The 24659-nt window shown below is 42.1% G+C and overlaps 1 protein-coding gene across 3 annotated transcripts in view; it reads left to right on the top strand.

Moving 5' to 3' along the window:
* Positions 1–524: 524 nt before the first annotated feature.
* The window catches only part of LOC137363922 (transforming growth factor beta-1-induced transcript 1 protein-like), a 102650-nt gene continuing 78515 nt past the window's right edge, over positions 525–24659 (top strand). For 2 of the 3 annotated variants that reach the window (XM_068027420.1, XM_068027419.1), the window contains exon 1: positions 525–698. In XM_068027420.1, the coding sequence (XP_067883521.1) occupies positions 686–698 (13 nt within the window). In that variant the 5' untranslated portion in view covers positions 525–685. The remainder of the gene's footprint in view (positions 699–24659) is intronic. The other variant, XM_068027421.1, reaches the window with a different exon arrangement.

Here is a 24659-nt window from a genome sequence, read left to right as displayed (position 1 = left end):
GTACAGTACGGGGGTTAGATACAGAGTAAAGCTCCCTCGACTTGGGAAAGAAGGGATTATGAATGGAGTTAGAGGAGAATCGGGAAGCGGGTTAGAGAGGTTGAACAGAGGGGGATTGACAAAGTAGACCGGGATTAAATGCACCTTCTTCCATTACAAAATATTCCAGGCGAAAGTCAGATCCTGTAACCCCTGGTGCTCTTTTATACATTCTCTGTTCTGTTCCCTGCAATTTGCTTTCGTGAGCAGGCTCTGTGTGTGTCTGTGTGTCTCTGCTACATCTGTAATCCATCCAGATCCCGAAAGCAGGGTTGGCCAGCAATTCACAGATCCGTGCAAGTTTCAGGGAACATTTTTACCAACTGGGGATGTTTCTGGAGAATTTCTCTCTCTCTCTCCCTCTCTCTCTCCCTCCCTTCCTGCCAGGAATTCTGAACAGAATCTCCTTACATGGAGAGGCCAAGAAACCACTCCGCCAGCTCTCTCTCCAGAGCCCTCCTCCTCAAAAAAAACCCCAAGCTCCGTCCCACTGCTTCCGGGCTTCTGCAGTTTGGCTGTGCTCGGTAAGCAGACAGGACAGGGAGCAGGGCTGCAGGTAAGAGATAGAGGCTGAAATACATAGAGCGAGAGAGAGAGAGAGAGAGAAGAGCCGACACTGAACAGAAGACAGAAACGCCAGCAAAGCATGGATGATCTGGGTGAGTGATGGAGAGGGGGAGAGAGACAGGGAGGGGGTGGGGGAAGAAGAGAGAGAGACAGGGAGGAGCAGAGATCAAGGGGATTAGGAAAATAAATTGCCTCCAGCTCGAACTATCTTTAACTCTCTGGAACTGTCTTAGTGTTTAACTATCTGTGACTGTCAGTCTAAGATTCACTCACTGGAACTGTCCAACTGTGTTTAACTCTCTGTAACTGTCTAACTGTGTTTAACTCTCTGAAACTGTCTAACTGTGTTTAACTCTCCGAAACTGTCTAACTGTGTTTAACTCACTGTAACTGTCTAACTGTGTTTAACTCACTGTAACTGTCTAACTGTGTTTAACTCTCTGTAACTGTCTAACTGTGTTTAACTCACTGTAACTGTCCAACTGTGTTTAACTCTCTGTAACTGTCTAACTGTGTTTAACTCACTGTAACTGTCTAACTGTGTTTAACTCTCTGTAACTGTCTAACTGTGTTGAACTCTCTGTAACTGTCTAACTGTGTTTAACTCTCTGTAACTGTCTAACTGTGTTTAACTCTCTGTAACTGTCTAACTGTGTTAACTCACTGTAACTGTCTAACTGTGTTGAAGTCACTGTAACTGTCTAACTGTGTTGAACTCACTGTAACTGTCTAACTGTGTTTAACTCTCTGTAACTGTCTGAATGTGTTTAACTCACTGTAACTGTCCAAATGTGTTTAACTCACTGTAACTGTCTAACTGTGTTTAACTCACTGTAACTGTCTAACTGTGTTTAACTCTCTGTAACTGTCTAAATGTGTTTAACTCACTGTAACTGTCTAACTGTGTTTCACTCACTGTAACTGTCTAACTGTGTTTAACTCTCTGTAACTGTCTAACTGTGTTGAACTCTCTGTAACTGTCTAACTGTGTTTAACTCTCTGTAACTGTCTAACTGTGTTTAACTCACTGTAACTGTCTAAATGTGTTTAACTCTCTGTAACTGTCTAACTGTGTTTAACTCACTGTAACTGTCTAACTGTGTTAACTCTCTAACTGTCGAACTGTGTTGAACTCACTGTAACTTTCTAACTGTTTAACTCTCTGTAACTGTCTAACTGTGTTTAACTCACTGTAACTGTTTAACTGTGTTGAACTCTCTGTAACTGTCTAAATGTGTTTAACTCACTGTAACTGTCTAACTGTTTAACTCTCTGTAACTGTCTAACTGTGTTTAACTCACTGTAACTGTCTAACTGTGTTTAACTCTCTGTAACTGTCTAACTGTGTTTAACTCACTGTAACTGTCTAACTGTGTTTAACTCACTGTAACTGTCTAACTGTGTTTAACTCTCTGTAACTGTCTAACTGTGTTTAACTCACTGTAACTGTCTAAATGTGTTTAACTCACTGTAACTGTCTAACTGTGTTTAACTCTCTGTAACTGTCCAACTGTGTTTAACTCTCTGTAACTGTCGAACTGTGTTTAACTCTCTGTAACTGTCTAACTGTGTTTAACTCACTGTAACTGTCTAACTGTGTTTAACTCTCTGTAACTGTCTAACTGTGTTTAACTCTCTGTAACTGTCTAACTGTGTTTAACTCACTGTAACTGTCTAACTGTGTTTAACTCTCTGTAACTGTCTAAATGTGTTTAACTCTCTGTAACTGTCTAAATGTGTTTAACTCACTGTAACTGTCCAAATGTGTTTAACTCTCTGTAACTGTCTAAATGTGTTTAACTCACTGTAACTGTCCAAATGTGTTTAACTCACTGTAACTGTCTAACTGTGTTTAACTCACTGTAACTGTCTAACTGTGTTTAACTCTCTGTAACTGTCTAAATGTGTTTAACTCACTGTAACTGTCTAACTGTGTTTCACTCACTGTAACTGTCTAACTGTGTTTAACTCTCTGTAACTGTCTAACTGTGTTTAACTCTCTGTAACTGTCTAACTGTGTTTAACTCACTGTAACTGTCTAACTGTGTTTAACTCACTGTAACTGTCGAACTGTGTTGAACTCTCTGTAACTGTCTAACTGTGTTTAACTCTCTGTAACTTTCTAACTGTGTTTAACTCTCTGTAACTGTCTAACTCTGTTAACTCACTAACTGTCTAACTGTGTTTAACTCACTGTAACTGTCTAACTGTGTTTAACTCTCTGTAACTGTCTATCTGTGTTTAACTCACTGTAACTGTGTAAATGTGTTTAACTCACTGTAACTGTCCAAATGTGTTTAACTCTCTGTAACTGTCTAACTGTGTTGAACTCTCTGTAACTGTCTAACTGTGTTTAACTCACTGTAACTGTCTAAATGTGTTTAACTCACTGTAACTGTCTAAATGTGTTTAACTCACTGTAACTGTCTAAATGTGATTAACTCTCTGTAACTGTCTAACTGTGTTGAACTCTCTGTAACTGTCGAACTGTGTTTAACTCACTGTAACTGTCTAAATGTGTTTAACTCTCTGTAACTGTCTAACTGTGTTGAACTCTCTGTAACTGTCTAACTGTGTTTAACTCACTGTAACTGTCTAACTGTGTTTAACTCTCTGTAACTGTCTAAATGTGTTTAACTCTCTGTAACTGTCTAAATGTGTTTAACTCACTGTAACTGTCCAAATGTGTTTAACTCTCTGTAACTGTCTAAATGTGTTTAACTCTCTGTAACTGTCTAACTGTGTTTAACTCTCTGTAACTGTCTAACTGTGTTTAACTCTCTGTAACTGTCTAACTGTGTTTAACTCACTGTAACTGTCCAACTGTGTTTAACTCACTGTAACTGTCCAAATGTGTTTAACTCTCTGTAACTGTCTAACTGTGTTGAAAACTCTGTAACTGTCTAACTGTGTTTAACTCACTGTAACTGTCCAAATGTGTTTAACTCTCTGTAACTGTCTAACTGTGTTGAAAACTCTGTAACTGTCTAACTGTGTTTAACTCACTGTAACTGTCTAAATGTGTTTAACTCTCTGTAACTGTCTAAATGTGTTTAACTCACTGTAACTGTCTAAATGTGTTTAACTCTCTGTAACTGTCTAACTGTGTTTAACTCACTGTAACTGTCGAACTGTGTTGAACTCTCTGTAACTGTCTAACTGTGTTGAACTCTCTGTAACTGTCTAACTGTGTTTAACTCTCTGTAACTGTCTAACTGTGTTTAACTCACTGTAACTGTCTAACTGTGTTTAACTCACTGTAACTGTCTAACTGTGTTTAACTCACTGTAACTGTCGAACTGTGTTGAACTCTCTGTAACTGTCTAACTGTGTTTAACTCTCTGTAACTGTCTAACTGTGTTTAACTCTCTGTAACTGTCTAACTGTGTTAACTCACTGTAACTGTCTAACTGTGTTGAAGTCACTGTAACTGTCTAACTGTGTTGAACTCACTGTAACTGTCTAACTGTGTTTAACTCTCTGTAACTGTCTAACTGTGTTTAACTCTCTGTAACTGTCTAACTGTGTTGAAGTCACTGTAACTGTCTAACTGTGTTGAACTCACTGTAACTGTCTAACTGTGTTTAACTCTCTGTAACTGTCTAACTGTGTTTAACTCTCTGTAACTGTCTAACTGTGTTTAACTCTCTGTAACTGTCTAACTGTTTTGAAGTCACTGTAACTGTCTAACTGTGTTGAACTCACTGTAACTGTTTAACTGTGTTTAACTAACTGTAACTGTCTAACTGTGTTGAACTCACTGTAACTGTCTAACTGTGTTTAACTCACTGTAACTGTCTAACTGTGTTTAACTCACTGTAACTGTCTAAATGTGTTTAACTCTCTGTAACTGTCTAACTGTGTTGAACTCTCTGTAACTGTCTAACTGTGTTGAACTCACTGTAACTGTCTAACTGTGTTTAACTCTCTGTAACTGTCTAACTGTGTTTAACTCTCTGTAACTGTCTAAATGTGTTTAACTCTCTGTAACTGTCTAAATGTGTTTAACTCACTGTAACTGTCCAAATGTGTTTAACTCTCTGTAACTGTCTAACTGTGTTGAACTCACTGTAACTGTCTAACTGTGTTTAACTCTCTGTAACTGTCTAACTGTGTTTAACTCTCTGTAACTGTCTAAATGTGTTTAACTCTCTGTAACTGTCTAAATGTGTTTAACTCACTGTAACTGTCTAAATGTGTTTAACTCACTGTAACTGTCCAAATGTGTTTAACTCTCTGTAACTGTCTAACTGTGTTGAAAACTCTGTAACTGTCTAACTGTGTTTAACTCACTGTAACTGTCTAAATGTGTTTAACTCTCTGTAACTGTCTAAATGTGTTTAACTCACTGTAAATGTCTAAATGTGTTTAACTCTCTGTAACTGTCTAACTGTGTTTAACTCACTGTAACTGTCGAACTGTGTTGAACTCTCTGTAACTGTCTAAATGTGTTGAACTCTCTGTAACTGTCTAACTGTGTTTAACTCTCTGTAACTGTCTAACTGTGTTTAACTCACTGTAACTGTCGAACTGTGTTGAACTCTCTGTAACTGTCTAACTGTGTTTAACTCTCTGTAACTGTCTAACTGTGTTTAACTCTCTGTAACTGTCTAACTGTGTTAACTCACTGTAACTGTCTAACTGTGTTGAACTCACTGTAACTGTCTAACTGTGTTGAACTCACTGTAACTGTCTAACTGTGTTTAACTCTCTAACTGTCTAACTGTGTTGAACTCACTGTAACTGTTTAACTGTGTTTAACTAACTGTAACTGTCTAACTGTGTTGAACTCACTGTAACTGTCTAACTGTGTTGAACTCACTGTAACTGTCTAACTGTGTTTAACTCACTGTAACTGTCTAAATGTGTTTAACTCTCTGTAACTGTTTAACTGTGTTGAACTCTCTGTAAATGTCTAACTGTGTTGAACTCACTGTAACTGTCTAACTGTGTTTAACTCACTGTAACTGTCTAACTGTGTTTAACTCTCTGTAACTGTCTAAATGTGTTTAACTCTCTGTAACTGTCTAACTGTGTTGAACTCTCTGTAACTGTCTAACTGTGTTGAAAACTCTGTAACTGTCTAACTGTGTTTAACTCACTGTAAGTGTCTAAATGTGTTGAACTCTCTGTAACTGTCTAACTGTGTTTAAATCACTGTAACTGTCCAACTCTGTTTAACTCACTGTAACTGTCTAACTGTGTTCAACTCTCTGTAACTGTCTAACTGTGTTGAACTCACTGTAACTGTCTAACTGTGTTGAACTCACTGTAACTGTCTAACTGTGTTTAACTCTCTAACTGTCTAACTGTGTTGAACTCACTGTAACTGTTTAACTGTGTTTAACTAACTGTAACTGTCTAACTGTGTTGAACTCACTGTAACTGTCTAACTGTGTTGAACTCACTGTAACTGTCTAACTGTGTTTAACTCACTGTAACTGTCTAAATGTGTTTAACTCTCTGTAACTGTTTAACTGTGTTGAACTCTCTGTAAATGTCTAACTGTGTTGAACTCACTGTAACTGTCTAACTGTGTTTAACTCACTGTAACTGTCTAACTGTGTTTAACTCTCTGTAACTGTCTAAATGTGTTTAACTCTCTGTAACTGTCTAACTGTGTTGAACTCTCTGTAACTGTCTAACTGTGTTGAAAACTCTGTAACTGTCTAACTGTGTTTAACTCACTGTAAGTGTCTAAATGTGTTGAACTCTCTGTAACTGTCTAACTGTGTTTAAATCACTGTAACTGTCCAACTCTGTTTAACTCACTGTAACTGTCTAACTGTGTTCAACTCTCTGTAACTGTCTAACTGTGTTTAAATCACTGTAACTGTCCAACTGTGTTTAACTCTCTGTAACTGTCTAACTGTGTTTACCTCACTGTAACTGTCTAACTGTGTTGAACTCTCTGTAACTGTCTAACTGTGTTTAACTCTCTGTAACTGTCTAAATGTGTTTAACTCTCTGTAACTGTCTAACTGTGTTTAACTCTCTGTAACTGTCTAACTGTGTTTAACTCTCTGTAACTGTCTAACTGTGTTTAACTCACTGTAACTGTCTAACTGTGTTTAACTCTCTGTAACTGTCGAACTGTGTTAACTCACTGTAACTGTCTAACTGTGTTTAACTCTCTGTAACTGTCTAAATGTGTTTAACTCTCTGTAACTGTCTAAATGTGTTTAACTCTCTGTAACTGTCTAACTGTGTTTAACTCTCTGTAACTGTCTAAATGTGTTTAACTCACTGTAACTGTCTAAATGTGTTTAACTCTCTGTAACTGTCTAACTGTGTTTAACTCTCTGTAACTGTCTAAATGTGTTTAACTCTCTGTAACTGTCTAACTGTGTTTAACTCACTGTAACTGTCTAACTGTGTTGAACCCTCTAACTGTCTAACTGTGTTTAACTCACTGTAACTGTCTAACTGTGTTTAACTCACTGTAACTGTCTAAATGTGTTAAACTCTCTGTAACTGTCTAACTGTGTTGAACCCTCTGTAACTGTCTAACTGTGTTTAACTCTCTGTAACTGTCTAACTGTGTTTAACTCACTGTAACTGTCTAACTGTGTTTAACTCTCTGTAACTGTCTAACTGTGTTTAACTCTCTGTAACTGTCTAACTGTGTTTAACTCTCTGTAACTGTCTAACTGTGTTTAACTCTCTGTAACTGTCTAACTGTGTTTAACTCTCTGTAACTGTCTAACTGTGTTTAACTCACTGTAACTGTCTAACTGTGTTTAACTCTCTGTAACTGTCTAACTGTGTTTAACTCTCTGTAACTGTCCTACTGTGTTTAACTCACTGTAACTGTCTAACTGTGTTAACTCTCTGTAACTGTCTAACTGTGTTTAACTCTCTGTAACTGTCTAACTGTGTTTAACTCTCTGTAACTGTCTAACTGTGTTTAACTCACAGTAACTGTCTCACTGTGTTAACTCTCTGTAACTGTCTAACTGTGTTTAACTCACTGTAACTGTCTAACTGTGTTTAACTCTCTGTAACTGTCTAACTGTGTTTCACTCTCTGTAACTGTCTAACTGTGTTTAACTCACTGTAACTGTCTAACTGTGTTTAATTCACTGTAACTGTCTAACTGTGTTTAACTCACTGTAACTGTCTAACTGTGTTTAACTCTCTGTAACTGTCAAACTGTGTTTAACTCTCTGTCACTGTCTAACTGTGTTTAACTCACTGTAACTGTCTAACTGTTAACTCTCTGTAACTTTCTAACTGTGTTAACTCTCTGTAACTGTCTAACTGTGTTTAACTCACTGTAACTGTCTAACTGTGTTGAACTCTCTGTAACTGTCTAACTGTGTTTAACTCACTGTAACTGTGTAACTGTGTTTAACTCACTGTAACTGTCTAACTGTGTTTAACTCTCTGTAACTGTCTAACTGTGTTTAACTCACTGTAACTGTCTAACTGTGATTAACTCACTGTAACTGTCTAACTGTGTTTAACTCTCTGTAACTGTCTAACTGTGTTTAACTCACTGTAACTGTCTAACTGTGTTAACTCTCTGTAACTGTCTAACTGTGTTTAACTCACTGTAACTGTCTAACTGTGTTTAACTCTCTGTAACTGTCCAACTGTGTTTAACTCTCTGTAACTGTCTAACTGTGTTTAACTCACAGTAACTGTCTCACTGTGTTAACTCTCTGTAACTGTCTAACTGTGTTTAACTCACTGTAACTGTCTAAATGTGTTTAACTCACTGTAACTGTCTAACTGTGTTTAACTCTCTGTAACTGTCTAACTGTGTTTAACTCACTGTAACTGTCTAACTGTGTTTAACTCACTGTAACTGTCTAACTGTGTTTAACTCACTGTAACTGTCTAAATGTGTTTAACTCACTGTAACTGTCTAACTGTGTTTAACTCACTGTAACTGTCTAACTGTGTTTAACTCTCTGTAACTGTCTAACTGTGTTTCACTCTCTGTAACTGTCTAACTGTGTTTAACTCACTGTAACTGTCTAACTGTGTTTAATTCACTGTAACTGTCTAACTGTGTTTAACTCACTGTAACTGTCTAACTGTGTTTAACTCTCTGTAACTGTCTAACTGTGTTAACTCTCTGTAACTGTCTAACTGTGTTTAACTCACTGTAACTGTCTAACTGTGTTTAACTCTCTGTAACTGTCTAACTGTGTTTAACTCTCTGTAACTGTCTTACTGTGTTTAACTCACTGTAACTGTCTAACTGTGATTAACTCACTGTAACTGTCTAACTGTGTTAACTCTCTGTAACTGTCTAACTGTGTTTAACTCACTGTAACTGTCTAACTGTGTTTAACTCTCTTTAACTGTCTAACTGTGTTTCACTCTCTGTAACTGTCTAACTGTGTTTAACTCACTGTATCTGTCTAACTGTGTTTAACTCACTGTAACTGTCTAACTGTGTTTAACTCACTGTAACTGTCTAACTGTGTTTAACTCACTGTAACTGTCTAACTGTGTTTAACTCTCTGTAACTGTCTAACTGTGTTTAACTCACTGTAACTGTCTAACTGTGTTTACCTCACTGTAACTGTCTAACTGTGTTTAACTCACTGTAACTGTCTAACTGTGTTTAACTGTCTGTAACTGTCTAACTGTGTTTCACTCTCTGTACATGTCTAACTGTGTTTAACTCACTGTATCTGTCTAACTGTGTTTAACTCACTGTAACTGTCTAACTGTGTTTAACTCTCTGTAACTGTCTAACTGTGTTTAACTCTCTGTAACTGTCTAACTGTGTTTAACTCACTGTAACTGTCTAACTGTGTTTACCTCACTGTAACTGTCAAACTGTGTTTAACTCACTGTAACTGTCTAACTGTGTTTAACTCACTGTAACTGTCTAACTGTGTTTAACTCACTGTATCTGTCTAACTGTGTTGAACTCTCTGTAACTGTCTAACTGTGTTTAACTCACTGTAACTGTCTAACTGTGTTTAACTCACTGTAACTGTCTAACTGTGTTTAACTCACTGTAACTGTCTAACTGTGTGTAACTCTCTGTAACTGTCTAACTGTGTTTAACTCACTGTAACTGTCTTTGTTGAACTCTCTGTAACTGTCTAACTGTGTTTAACTCACTAACTGTCTAACTGTGTTTAACTCTCTGTAACTGTCTCACTGTGTTGAACTCACTGTAACTTTCTAACTGTGTTTAACTCACTGTAACTGTCTAACTGTGTTTAACTCACTGTAACTGTCTAACTGTGTTTAACTCTCTGTAACTGTCTAACTGTGTTTAACTCACTGTAACTGTCTAACTGTGTTTAACTCACTGTAACTGTCTAACTGTGTTTAACTCACTGTAACTGTCTAACTGTGTTTAACTCTCTGTAACTGTCTAACTGTGTTGAACCCTCTGTAACTGTCTAACTGTGTTTAACTCACTGTAACTGTCTAACTGTGTTTAACTCTCTGTAACTGTCTAACTGTGTTGAACTCTCTGTAACTGTCTAACTGTGTTTACCTCACTGTAACTGTCTAAATGTTTTTAACTCTCTGTAACTGTCTAACTGTGTTTAACTCACTGTAACTGTCTAACTGTGTTTAACTCTCTGTAACTGTCTAACTGTGTTTAACTCACTGTAACTGTCTAACTGTGTTTAACTCACTGTAACTGTCTAACTGTGTTTAACTCACTGTAACTGTCTAACTGTGTTTAACTCACTAACTGTCTAACTGTGTTTAACTCACTGTAACTGTCTAACTGTGTTTAACTCACTGTAACTGTCTAAATGTGTTTAACTCTCTGTAACTGTCTAAATGTGTTTAACTCTCTGTAACTGTCTAAATGTGTTTAACTCTCTGTAACTGTCTAACTGTGTTGAACTCTCTGTAACTGTCTAACTGTGTTTACCTCACTGTAACTGTCTAAATGTTTTTAACTCTCTGTAACTGTCTAACTGTGTTTAACTCACTGTAACTGTCTAACTGTGTTTAACTCTCTGTAACTGTCTAACTGTGTTTAACTCACTGTAACTGTCTAAATGTGTTTAACTCACTGTAACTGTCTAACTGTGTTTAACTCACTGTAACTGTCTAACTGTGTTGAACTCTCTGTAACTGTCTAACTGTGTTTAACTCTCTGTAACTGTCTAACTGTGTTTAACTCACTGTAACTGTCTAAATGTGTTTAACTCTCTGTAACTGTCTAAATGTGTTTAACTCTCTGTAACTGTCTAAATGTGTTTAACTCTCTGTAACTGTCTAACTGTGTTAACTCACTGTAACTGTCTAACTGTGTTTAACTCACTGTAACTGTCTAACTGTGTTTAACTCACTGTAACTGTCTAACTGTGTTGAACTCTCTGTAACTGTCTAACTGTGTTGAACTCTCTGTAACTGTCTAACTGTGTTTAACTCACTGTAACTGTGTAACTGTGTTTAACTCTCTGTAACTGTCTAACTGTGTTTAACTCTCTGTTACTGTCTAACTGTGTTGAACTCACTGTAACTTTCTAACTGTGTTGACTCTCTGTAACTGTCTAACTGTGTTTAACTCACTGTAACTGTCTAACTGTGTTTAACTCTCTGTAACTGTCTAACTGTGTTTAACTCACTGTAACTGTGTAACTGTGTTTAACTCACTGCAACTGTCTAACTGTGTTTAACTCTCTGTAACTGTCTAACTGTGTTTCACTCTCTGTAACTGTCTAACTGTGTTTAACTCACTGTAACTGTGTAACTGTGTTTAACTCACTGCAACTGTCTAACTGTGTTTAACTCTCTGTAACTGTCTAACTGTGTTTAACTCACTGTAACTGTCTGTGTTGAACTCTCTGTAACTGTCTAACTGTGTTTAACTCACTGTAACTGTCTAACTGTGTTTAACTCTCTGTAACTGTCTCACTGTGTTGAACTCACTGTAACTTTCCAACTGTGTTAACTCTCTGTAACTGTCTAACTGTGTTTAACTCACTGTAACTGTCTAACTGTGTTTAACTCACTGTAACTGTCTAACTGTGTTTAACTCTCTGTAACTGTCTAACTGTGTTTAACTCACTGTAACTGTCTAACTGTGTTTAACTCACTGTAACTGTCTAACTGTGTTGAACCCTCTGTAACTGTCTAACTGTGTTTAACTCACTGTAACTGTCTAACTGTGTTTAACTCACTGTAACTGTCTAACTGTGTTTAACTCACTGTAACTGTCTAACTGTGTTTAACTCACTGTAACTGTCTAAATGTGTTTAACTCACTGTAACTGTCTAACTGTGTTTAACTCACTGTAACTGTCTAACTGTGTTTAACTCAGTGTAACTGTCTAACTGTGTTTAACTCTCTGTAACTGTCTAACTGTGTTTAACTCTCGGTAACTGTCTAACTGTGTTTAACTCACTGTAACTGTCTAACTGTGTTGAACTCTCTGTAACTGTCTAACTGTGTTTAACTCTCTGTAACTGTCTAACTGTGTTTAACTCACTGTAACTGTCTAAATGTGTTTAACTCTCTGTAACTGTCTAAATGTGTTTAACTCTCTGTAACTGTCTAACTGTTTTTAACTCTCTGTAACTGTCTAACTGTGTTTAACTCACTGTAACTGTCTAACTGTGTTTAACTCACTGTAACTGTCTAACTGTGTTTAACTCACTGTAACTGTCTAACTGTGTTTAACTCTCTGTAACTGTCTAACTGTGTTTAACTCTCTGTTACTGTCTAACTGTGTTGAACTCACTGTAACTTTCTAACTGTGTTAACTCTCTGTAACTGTCTAACTGTGTTTAACTCACTGTAACTGTCTAACTGTGTTTAACTCTCTGTAACTGTCTAACTGTGTTTAACTCACTGTAACTGTCTAACTGTGTTGAACTCTCTGTAACTGTCTAACTGTGTTTAACTCACTGTAACTGTGTAACTGTGTTTAACTCACTGCAACTGTCTAACTGTGTTTAACTCTCTGTAACTGTCTAACTGTGTTTAACTCACTGTAACTGTCTAACTGTGATTAACTCACTGTAACTGTCTAACTGTGTTTAACTCTCTGTAACTGTCTAACTGTGTTTAACTCTCTGTAACTGTCTAACTGTGTTTAACTCACTGTAACTGTCTAACTGTGTTTAACTCTCTGTAACTGTCTAACTGTGTTTAACTCACTGTAACTCTCTGTGTTGAACTCTCTAACTGTCTAACTGTGTTTAACTCACTGTAACTGTCTAACTGTGTTTAACTCTCTGTAACTGTCTCACTGTGTTGAACTCACTGTAACTTTCGAACTGTGTTGAACTCACTGTAACTGTCTAACTGTGTTTAACTCACTAACTGTCTAACTGTGTTGAACTCACTGTAACTGTCTAACTGTGTTTAACTCACTGTAACTGTCTAACTGTGTTTAACTCACTGTAACTGTCTCACTGTGTTTAACTCACTGTAACTGTCTAACTGTGTTTAACTCACTGTAACTGTCTCACTGTGTTTAACTCACTGTAACTGTCTAACTGTGTTTAACTCTCAGTAACTGTCTCACTTTGTTTAACTCTCTGTAACTGTCTCACTGTGTTTAACTCACTGTAACTGTCTAACTGTGTTTAACTCACTGTAAATGTCTCACTGTGTTAACTCACTGTAACTGTCTAACTGTGTTTAACTCACTGTAACTGTCTAACTGTGTTTAACTCACTGTAACTGTCTAACTGTGTTTAACTCTCTGTAACTGTCTAACTGTGTTTAACTCTCTGTAACTGTCTAACAGTGTTTAACTCACTGTAACTGTCTAACTGTGTTTAACTCACTGTAACTTTCTAACTGTGTTTAACTCACTGTAACTGTCTCACTGTGTTAACTCTCTGTAACTGTCTAACTGTGTTTAACTCTCTGTAACTGTCTAACTGTGTTTAACTCACTGTAACTGTCTAACTGTGTTTAACTCACTGTAACTGTCTAACTGTGTTTAACTCTCTGTAACTGTCTAACTGTGTTTAACTCTCTGTAACTGTCTAACTGTGTTTAACTTTCTGTAACTGTCTAACTGTGTTTAACTCTCTGTAACTGTCTAACTGTGTTTAACTCACTGTAACTGTCTAACTGTGTTTAACTCACTGTAACTGTCTAACTGTGTTTAACTCACTGTAACTTTCTAACTGTGTTTAACTCACTGTAACTGTCTCACTGTGTTAACTCTCTGTAACTGTCTAACTGTGTTTAACTCTCTGTAACTGTCTAACTGTGTTTAACTCTCTGTAACTTTCTAACTGTGTTTAACTCACTGTAACTGTCTCACTGTGTTAACTCTCTGTAACTGTCTAACTGTGTTTAACTCTCTGTAACTGTCTCACTGTGTTAACTCTCTGTAACTGTCTAACTGTGTTTAACTCTCTGTAACTGTCTAACTGTGTTAACTCTCTGTAACTGTCTAACTGTGTTTAACTCTCTGTAACTGTCTAACTGTGTTTAACTCTCTGTAACTGTCTAACTGTGTTTAACTCTCTGTAACTGTCTAACTGTGTTTAACTCACTGTAACTTTCTAACTGTGTTTAACTCACTGTAACTGTCTCACTGTGTTAACTCTCTAACTGTCTAACTGTGTTTAACTCACTGTAACTGTCTAACTGTGTTTAACTCACTGTAACTGTCTAACTGTGTTTAACTCTCTGTAACTGTCTAAATGTGTTTAACTCTCTAACTGTCTAACTGTGTTTAACTCACTGTAACTGTGTAACTGTGTTTAACTCTCTGTAACTGTCTAACTGTGTTTAACTCTCTGTTACTGTCTAACTGTGTTGAACTCACTGTAACTTTCTAACTGTGTTGAACTCTCTGTAACTGTCTAACTGTGTTTAACTCACTGTAACTGTCTAACTGTGTTTAACTCACTGTAACTGTGTAACTGTGTTTAACTCTCTGTAACTGTCTAACTGTGTTGAACTCACTGTAACTTTCTAACTGTGTTAACTCTCTGTAACTGTCTAACTGTGTTTAACTCACTGTAACTGTCTAACTGTGTTTAACTCACTGTAACTGTCTAACTGTGTTTAACTCTCTGTAACTGTCTAAATGTGTTTAACTCTCTAACTGTCTAACTGTGTTTAACTCACTGTAACTGTCTAACTGTGTTTAACTCACTGTAACTGTGTAACTGTGTTTAACTCTCTGTAACTGTCTAACTGTGTTTAACTCTCTGTTACTGTCTAACTGTGTTGAACTCACTGTAACTTTCTAACTGTGTTGAACTCTCTGTAACTGTCTAACTGTGTTTAACTCACTGTAACTGTCTAACTGTGTTTAACTCACTGTAACTGTGTAACTGTGTTTAACTCTCTGTAACTGTCTAACTGTGTTGAACTCACTGTAACTTTCTAACTGTGTTAACTCTCTGTAACTGTCTAACTGTGTTTAACTCACTGTAACTGTCTAACTGTGTTTAACTCACTGTAACTGTGTAACTGTGTTTAACTCACTGTAACTGTCTAACTGTGTTTAACTCACTGTAACTGTCTAACTGTGTTTAACTCTCTGTAACTGTCTAACTGTGTTTAACTCACTGTAACTGTCTGTGTTGAACTCTCTGTAACTGTCTAACTGTGTTTAACTCACTGTAACTTTCTAACTGTGTTGAACTCACTGTAACTGTCTAACTGTGTTTAACTCACTAACTGTCTAACTGTGTTGAACTCACTGTAACTGTCTAACTGTGTTTAACTCACTGTAACTGTCTAACTGTGTTTAACTCACTGTAACTGTCTCACTGTGTTTAACTCACTGTAACTGTCTAACTGTGTTTAACTCACTGTAACTGTCTCACTGTGTTTAACTCACTGTAACTGTCTAACTGTGTTTAACTCTCAGTAACTGTCTCACTGTGTTTAACTCTCTGTAACTGTCTCACTGTGTTTAACTCACTGTAACTGTCTAACTGTGTTTAACTCTCTGTAACTGTCTAACTGTGTTTAACTCTCTGTAACTGTCTAACTGTGTTTAACTCACTGTAACTGTCTAAATGTGTTTAACTCACTGTAACTGTCTAAATGTGTTTAACTCTCTGTAACTGTCTAACTGTGTTTAACTCACTGTAACTGTCTAACTGTGTTTAACTCACTGTAACTGTCTAACTGTGTTTAACTCTCTGTAACTGTCTAACTGTGTTTAACTCACTGTAACTGTCTAACTGTGTTTAACTCACTGTAACTGTCTAACTGTGTTTAACTCTCTGTAACTGTCTAACTGTGTTCAACTCTCTGTAACTGTCTAACTGTGTTTAACTATCTGTAACTGTCTAACTGTGTTTAACTCTCTGTAACTGTCTAACTGTGTTTAACTCACTGTAACTGTCTAACTGTGTTGAACTCTCTGTAACTGTCTAACTGTGTTTAACTCACTGTAACTGTCTAACTGTGTTTAACTCACTGTAACTGTCTAACTGTGTTTAACTCTCTGTAACTGTCTAACTGTGTTTAACTCACTGTAACTGTCTAACTGTGTTTAACTCACTGTAACTGTCTAACTGTGTTTAACTCTCTGTAACTGTCTAACTGTGTTTAACTCTCTGTAACTGTCTAACTGTGTTTAACTCTCTGTAACTGTCTAACTGTGTTTAACTCTCTGTAACTGTCTAACTGTGTTTAACTCACTGTAACTGTCTAACTGTGTTGAACTCTCTGTAACTGTCTAACTGTGTTTAACTCTCTGTAACTGTCTAACTGTGTTTAACTCACTGTAACTGTCTAACTGTGTTTAACTCTCTGTAACTGTCTAACTGTGTTGAACCCTCTGTAACTGTCTAACTGTGTTTAACTCTCTGTAACTGTCTAACTGTGTTTAACTCACTGTAACTGTCTAACTGTGTTTAACTCTCTGTAACTGTCTAACTGTGTTTAACTCACTGTAACTGTCTAACTGTGTTTAACTCTCTGTAACTGTCTAACTGTGTTTAACTCACTGTAACTGTCCAAATGTGTTTAACTCTCTGTAACTGTCTAACTGTGTTGAACTCACTGTAACTGTCTAACTGTGTTTAACTCACTGTAACTGTCTAAATGTGTTTAACTCTCTGTAACTGTCTAACTGTGTTTAACTCACTGTAGCTGTCCAACTGTGTTTAACTCACTGTAACTGTCTAACTGTGTTGAACTCTCTGTAACTGTCTAACTGTGTTGAACTCTCTGTAACTGTCTAACTGTGTTGAACTCTCTGTAACTGTCTAACTGTGTTGAACTCTCTGTAACTGTCTAACTGTGTTAACTCACTGTAACTGTCTAACTGTGTTTAACTCACTGTAACTGTCTAACTGTGTTAACTCACTGTAACTGTCTAACTGTGTTGAATCCTCTGTAACTGTCTAACTGTGTTTAACTCACTGTAACTGTCTAACTGTGTTAACTCACTGTAACTGTCGAACTGTGTTGAACTCTCTGTAACTGTCTAACTGTGTTTAACTCACTGTAACTGTCTAACTGTGTTTAACTCACTAACTGTCGAACTGTGTTTAACTCTCGGTAACTGTCTAACTGTGTTTAACTCACTGTAACTGTCTAACTGTGTTTAACTCACTGTAACTGTCTAACTGTGTTAACTCACTGTAACTGTCTAACTGTGTTTAACTCTCTGTAACTGTCTAACTGTGTTTAACTCACTGTAACTGTCTAACTGTGTTGAACTCTCTGTAACTGTCTAACTGTGTTGAACTCTCTGTAACTGTCTAACTGTGTTTAACTCACTGTAACTGTCTAACTGTGTTTAACTCTCTGTAACTGTCTAACTGTGTTTAACTCTCGGTAACTGTCTAACTGTGTTTAACTCACTGTAACTGTCTAACTGTGTTTAACTCTCTGTAACTGTCTAACTGTGTTAACTCTCTGTAACTGTCTAACTGTGTTTAACTCTCTGTAACTGTCTAACTGTGTTTAACGCACTGTAACTGTCTAACTGTGTTTAACTCTCTAACTGTGTGAGTCAGTCTCACGAACCCCCGATCTCGGGATTTTCTGGGTGTGTTCCCGACCTGGGGATTACGGTTCGGAACTGGGTTTTAAAGGATTTATTTGTGACTGGAATATTTCACCCGGAGAATTCTGAAATGCCTTCCTTGTTCTTTGTGCTGCTATGTTTTATCGCAGTGACCGTTTGTTTATCAAAATGCCTGAGCTCCCAGTTTCTCGGTATCTGTTGCGATAACTAATGTATTGGTCTAATTACCTGCTTGCGGTCGTTGTAATCTCAGCCCTTGCCTGATATCGAGGAAAGCGGGGGCTTGCTGTCACTGATCTACTGGGTAACGTCATGTTCCTGTCTGTGAGGCTGCATTTATCACTCACCTCCGGGAGAGGTCTGCTCAAAGAGGGGGAGAGAGAGACAGAGAGAGAGAAGAGCGAGGGAAATGGAGTGGGAGAGAGAGGGGAGAAATGGAGAGGGAGAAAGAGAAGGGGAGAAGAGAGCGTGAGGGAGGAGAGAGAGGGGAGAAATGGAGAGAGAGAAGAGAGCGTGAGGGAGGAGAGAGAGAGAAAGGGAGAAAGAGAAGGGGAGAAGAGAGCGTGAGGGAGGAGAGAGAGGGGAGAAATGGAGAGAGAGAAAGGGAGAAAGAGAAGGGGAGAAGAGAGCGTGAGGGAGGAGAGAGAGGGGAGAAATGGAGAGAGAGGGGAGACGGTGAAAGAGAGATGGAAATGGTGAGAAGTGAGGGAGAGAGGGAGGAGGAGAAGGGGGAGCGGGGTGAGAGAGTGGGGGAGGCAGTGAGCAAAAGAGGGGAGAGTCGGAGAGAGCGAGAGATAGGGAGGAATTGAAAGGGGGAGAGGAGAGAGGGGGTGAACGAGGGGAGAGGGGCGAAGAGAAAGAAAGGGAGCTGGAGAAAGAGAGGGGGAGAGACAGAGTGAGAGGCAGTGAGGAATAGTTGGGGGAGAGAGAGAGAGAGAGAGAAGGAGGATGAGAAGGGGGAGGGGGGGAAGGAGAGCAGGGGAGTGGGATAGGGGACTGAGAGAGGGGAGAGACGCAGAGGAGAGCCAGAGAGAGAGAGAGGACCGAGACAGTCAGGGAGAGATGGAGAGGAGAGAGGAGCGTTTCTAAGGGAGAGACAGAGAGAGAGAGAGGGGCAGATAAAGAGGGAGAGAGAGGGACTGGGAGAGACAGCGGCAGAGAGAGATATCGGTGGGGGGAGCGAGGGAAAGGCCCAGGCTCCATTCTCGACCTAGTGCGCGCCCGAAAGTAGGAGATGAATGATTAAAGAAAGGGCAAATGGATTTCTGGGCAAACTGTTTAAAAACCGAGTGAAATGTTGGATGGGATTCCAGACAATTCACTAACTACCCTCTGAGAATACCAAAGATTCACAACTCTCCAAGTGACGATATATCTCTCCCCCCCCCCACCCCGTGTTTTCGGTTCCCCAGACGGGGGAAAACGGGGGCTGCAACCTCGCACGCTCCATATATACGTGGAACACGGACTCGAGCAGGCTGCAGAAAGTACAGGCGGCCTGGGAGTCCGTGAACCTACTTAAAAGTCTATTGCAAGCGACTGCCCTGTGCAACACCCTCCACCCGCCGGTCCGTTCCCCAGAGTCGGCCGCCCGGACAGCCGAGGCGCTCTCCTCCGCCGGCGGGGGAGCGCCCTGACTGGAGGCGACCGTGTTCCAGACTCTGAATAGATCCCGGTAAAAGACAGGCAACTCCCTCAGAGAGGCGCGGCTAACGGACTCCGCCGGGAGCTGCGTGTCGTCTTGAAGGCAGTGACACTGGCGGAAAAAATACGTCGCCAGCGCACACCATCTGGGAGGACGCTCGACGGACAGGTATCTCTGCAGGGTCCGAAGGCGGAGAGTCGCAGCCTGGGTGCGGACGCACACCAGCGACTGACCGCCCTCCTCGATCGGGAGACTCAGGACCGCGGCAGAGACCCAGTGTTTCCTCTTGCCCCAGAAGAAATCGACGAGTTTCTTCTGGATCTTGGTGGCAAATACAGGGGGCGGGGCCAAAGTGACCAACCGGTACCACAGCATGGAGGCCACCAGTTGGTTTATGACCAGCGCTCAGCCCCTGGAGGAAAGCACTCGGAGCAGTTCTGTCCAGCGCCCCAGCCGAGCGGTGACTTTCGCCTCCAACTCCTGCCAGTTTGCCGGCCAGGCTTCCTCAGCGGGGCTAAGGTGGACTCCCAGATAGAGGAGGTGCGTGGTTCTTGTACTAACCCCCGTACTGTACCTGTCCTGGAAGTGTTTGATAGGGACAGTGTAGAGGGAGCTTTACTCTGTATCTAACCCCCGTACTGTACCTGTCCTGGGAGTGTTTGATGGGGACAGTGTAGAGGGAGCTTTACTCTGTATCTAACCCCCGTACTGTACCTGTCCTGGAAGTGTTTGATGGGGGACAGTGTCGAGGGAGCTTTACTCTGTATCTAACCCCCGTACTGTACCTGTCCTGGGGAGTGTTTGATAGGGACAGTGTAGAGGGAGCTTTACTCTGTATCTAACCCCCCGTACTGTACCTGTCCTGGGAGTGTTTGATGGGGAACAGTGTAGAGGGAGCTTTACTCTGTATCTAACCCCCGTACTGTACCTGTCCTGGGGAGTGTTTGATGGGGACAGTGTAGAGGGAGCTTTACTCTGTATCTAACCCCCGTACTGTACCTGTCCTGGGAGTGTTTGATGAGGACAGTGTCGAGGGAGCTTTACTCTGTATCTAACCCCTGTACTGTACCTGTCCTGGGAGTGTTTGATGGGGGACAGTGTAGAGGGAGCTTTACTCTGTATCTAACCCCCCGTACTGTACCTGTCCTGGGAGTGTTTGATGGGGACAGTGTAGAGGGAGCTTTACTCTGTATCTAACCCCCGTACTGTACCTGTCCTGGGGAGTGTTTGATGGGGGAGAGTGTAGAGGGAGCTTTACTCTGTATCTAACCCCGTACTGTACCTGTCCTGGGGAGTGTTTGATGGGGGACAGTGTAGAGGGAGCTTTACTCTGTATCTAACCCCGTACTGTACCTGTCCTGGGAGTGTTTGATGAGGACAGTGTCGAGGGAGCTTTACTCTGTATCTAACCCCTGTACTGTACCTGTCCTGGGAGTGTTTGATGGGGGACAGTGTAGAGGGAGCTTTACTCTGTATCTAACCCCCGTACTGTACCTGTCCTGGGAGTGTTTGATGAGGACAGTGTCGAGGGAGCTTTACTCTGTATCTAACCCCTGTACTGTACCTGTCCTGGGGAGTGTTTGATGGGGGACAGTGTAGAGGGAGCTTTACTCTGTATCTAACCCCCGTACTGTACCTGTCCTGGGGAGTGTTTGATGGGGGACAGTGTAGAGGGAGCTTTACTCTGTATCTAACCCCCTGTACTGTACCTGTCCTGGGAGTGTTTGATGGGGGACAGTGTAGAGGGAGCTTTACTCTGTATCTAACCCCGTACTGTACCTGTCCTGGGAGTATTTGATGGGGGACAGTGTGGAGGGAGCTTTACTCTGTATCTAACCCCCGTACTGTACCTGTCCTGGGAGTGTTTGATGGGGGACAGTGTGGAGGGAGCTTTACTCTGTATCTAACCCCCGTACTGTACCTGTCCTGGGAGTGTTTGCTGGGGGGGACACTAGCTGTATTTTGGGAATGTTTGTTTTTTTTGATGTACAGGGGAACCTATCGTGCGACTTCCTGCCTCACTCTATCTCTCACGGAGTGATATGTGCTGCTCCTTTGATACCGAGGTGTGGAATTGTCTCGTCTCATTGAGGTTCGCTGCTGCCTCGCTTAAAGGGAAGGCGGAGTTGGGTTTTTTTTTTGGCCGTGCGTCTGCTGGGAATGGAGGCCCCAGACGTTGGGTTAATCTCTCTTGGAGCAGGACATGAAACAGGAGCGGGCGAAGGCCGTTCGGCCCCTCGAGCCTGTTCCGCCGGTCAATGCGATCGTGTCGTTTCTTCTGCCTCAACCGCACCTTCCCGCATGCTCCCCGTATCCCACCATCGCGGAGAATCCTAAAGCCTCTCAAACCCCCGGGGGAACCATCCCTTCAAATTGACTCCCTCGGCCTCCGGTCCCACGGTTCTGCCAGTGTTGTGAAGGCGCACAGCAAGCTCCCAAACGTTGCGATGATGGTTCTCACGTGAACATTACGGATCCCATTGCACCATTTGCAAGGCAAGCTCTGGGCGGAGGGGTAGGGGGGGGTGGGCGGGCAAGGGGGGAGGAGTTCTCCGCACCCCCCCCCACCCCCCCCCCCCGCGGCCTAATATCGATCCATGAACCAACATCGCGAACAAAAAAGAGAGAGCATGTGGTCCTTTGTCACATTCCTGTTTGTGGGATCTTGCTGTGCGTAGACTGCCTGTCGTGTTTCCTCCATGGCAACAGTGACTGCACTTCAAACTCCTCTCTTTCTCTCCATCTCTCTCTCTCTCTCTTTCTCTCTGCCTCTCCCTCTCTCTGTCCCTGTCTCTCCCTCTCCCTCCCTATGTCTCTCCCTCCCTCTGTCTCTCCCTCTCTCTGTCTCCCCCTCCCCCTCTCCCTCCCGATGTCTCCCCCTCCCTCTGTCTCTCCCTCCCTCTGTCTCTCCCTCTGCCATTCTCTCCCTCTCCCTCTCTATGTCTCTCCCTATGTCTTTCCCTCCCTCTGTCTCTCCCTCCCTCTGTCTCTCCCACTCTCTGTCTCTCCCTCCCTCTGTCTCTCCCTCCCTCTGTCTCTCCCTCCCTCTGCCATTCTCTCCCTCTCCCTCTCTATGTCTCTCCCTATGTCTTTCCCTCCCTCTGTCTCTCCCACTCTCTGTCTCTCCCTCTCCCTCCCTATGTCTCTCCCTCCCTCTGTCTCTCCCTCCCTCTGTCTCTCCCTCTCTGTCTCGCCCTCTCCTTGCCTCTCGCCCTCTCTCTCTGACTCTTTCTCTCTCACTCTGTCCCTGTCTCTCACTCTGTCTCTCCCTCCCTCTGTCTCTCCCTCTCCCTCTCTATGTCTCTCCCTATGTCTTTCCCTCCCTCTGTCTCCCTCCCTCTGTCTCTCCCACTCTCTGTCTCTCCCACTCTCTGTCTCTCCCTCCCTCTGTCTCTCCCTCCCTCTGTCTCTCCCTCTGCCATTCTCTCCCTCTCCCTCTCTATGTCTCTCCCTATGTCTTTCCCTCCCTCTCCCTCTCCCTCCCTCTGTCTCTCCCTCTCTCTCTGTCCCTCTCTCTGTCTCTCCCTCTGCCATTCTCTGTCTCGCCCTCTCCCTGCCTCTCGCCCTCTCCCTGCCTCTCGCCCTCTCCCTGCCTCTCGCCCTCTCTCTCTGACTCTTTCTCTCTCACTCTGTCCCTGTCTCTCACTCTGTCTCTCCCTCCCTGTCTCTTCCTCTCTCTCTCTCCCTCTCCCTCCCTCTCTGTCTCTCCCTCCCTCTCTGTCTCTCCCTCCCTCTCTGTCTGTCTGTCTCTCTGTGTCTCTCTCTGTCTGTCTCTCTCTGTCTCCCTCTCTCTCTGTCTCTCTCTCTGTCTGTCTGTCTCTCTCCCTCCCTCTCTGTCTGTCTGTCTGTCTCTCTCCCTCCCTCTCTGTCTGTCTGTCTCTCTCCCTCCCTCTCTGTCTGTCTCTCTGTCTGTCTGTCTCTCTCTCTCTGTCTGTCTCTCTCTCTGTCTGTCTGTCTGTCTCTCTCTGTCTCTCTCTCTGTCTGTCTCTCTCTCTGTCTCTCTCTGTCTCTCTCTCTGTCTGTCTGTCTCTCTCTGTCTCCCTCTCTGTCTGTCTGTCTGTCTCTCTCTCTCTGTCTGTCTCTCTCTCTGTCTGTCTGTCTGTCTCTCTCTGTCTCTCTCTCTGTCTCTCTGTCTCTCTCTGTCTCTCTCTCTGTCTGTCTGTCTCTCTCTCTGTCTGTCTGTCTCTCTCTGTCTCCCTCTCTGTCTGTCTGTCTGTCTCTCTCTCTCTGTCTGTCTCTCTCTCTGTCTGTCTCTCTTTCCCAGTGTTAGTGCTGCTGTTTTGGGAATATTTTCAGTCGAGGCAGGCTGGAGGTTTTTCTGGCGAGCAATGCCTGTTATTTTTCCGCACTGCGTGCCTGCGGATTTGGATAACTGGCCCCTGCTGCCGAGAGGAAATGATTTACAATAGCTGGTGTTATTAATAGAGCAGTCGATGACTGTGAGCGCTCTGTGTGTGACTCAAGGGTGGTGTGGGAGCCAGATGTGTGCCTTCACTTTTTCCCCTGTGTTGCAGACTGAATCTGCCTCTTTCTCCCTCTGCTTCCTGGAGGTCCAGATTCCAGGCTCTGTCCCCACGGCCTCACTCTGAAGTCCAGTGATGGGGGAGGGTGGAGTGGGATCAGCAGCCTGCATCCAGGCCTCGCTGACGGGCTTGGCTCGAACTGAAGCCTGGAGGGCGGTATTATTTGCCTAGGCCTCACTGAGAGGCCTGTCACTAACTTTTTTTAAACTTCATTCCTGGGATGTGGGCGTCACTGGCCAGGCCAGCACTTATTGCCCATCCCTAATTGCCCCTTGAGAAGGCGGTGGTGAGCTGCCTTCTTGAACCGCTGCAGTCCGTGTGGGGTAGGTGCACCCAGAGTGCGGTGAGGAAGGGAGTTCCGGGATTTTGACCCAGCGCCAGTGAAGGAACGGCCGATATAGTTCCAAGTCAGGATGGTGTGTGACTTGGAGGGGAACTTGCAGGTGGTGGTGTTCCCATGTATTTGCTGCCCTTGTCCTTCTAGTTGGTGGAGGTCGCGGGTTTGGGCGGTGCTGTCTAAGGAGCCTTGGTGAGTTGCTGCAGTGCATCTTGTAGATGGTACACACTGCTGTCACTGTGTGTCGGTGGTGGAGGGAGTGAATGTTTGTGGATGGGGTGCCAATCAAGTGGGCTGCTTTGTCCCGGATGGTGTCGAGCTTCCTGAGTGTTGTTGGAGCTGCACCCATCCAGGCAAGTGGAGAGTATTCCATCACACTCCTGACTTGTGCCTTGTAGATGGTGGACAGGCTTTGGGGAGTCAGGAGGTGAGTTACTCACTGCAGAATTCCCAGCCTCTGACCTGCTCTTGTAGTCACGGTATTTATATGGCTGGCCCAGTTCAGTTTCTGGTCAATGGTAACCCCCAGGATGTTGATCGTGGGGGATTCAGAGATGGTAATGCCATTGAATGTCAAGGGGAGATGGTTCGATTCTCTCTTGTTGGAGATGGTCATTGCCTGGCACTTGTGTGGCGTGAATG

The sequence above is a fragment of the Heterodontus francisci genome, unplaced genomic scaffold (genome assembly GCF_036365525.1).
Source record: "Heterodontus francisci isolate sHetFra1 unplaced genomic scaffold, sHetFra1.hap1 HAP1_SCAFFOLD_645, whole genome shotgun sequence".
Lineage (NCBI taxonomy): Eukaryota > Metazoa > Chordata > Chondrichthyes > Heterodontiformes > Heterodontidae > Heterodontus > Heterodontus francisci.
Note: the sequence above shows the minus strand (reverse complement) of the source record. Positions and strands in the feature narration are given on the sequence as shown.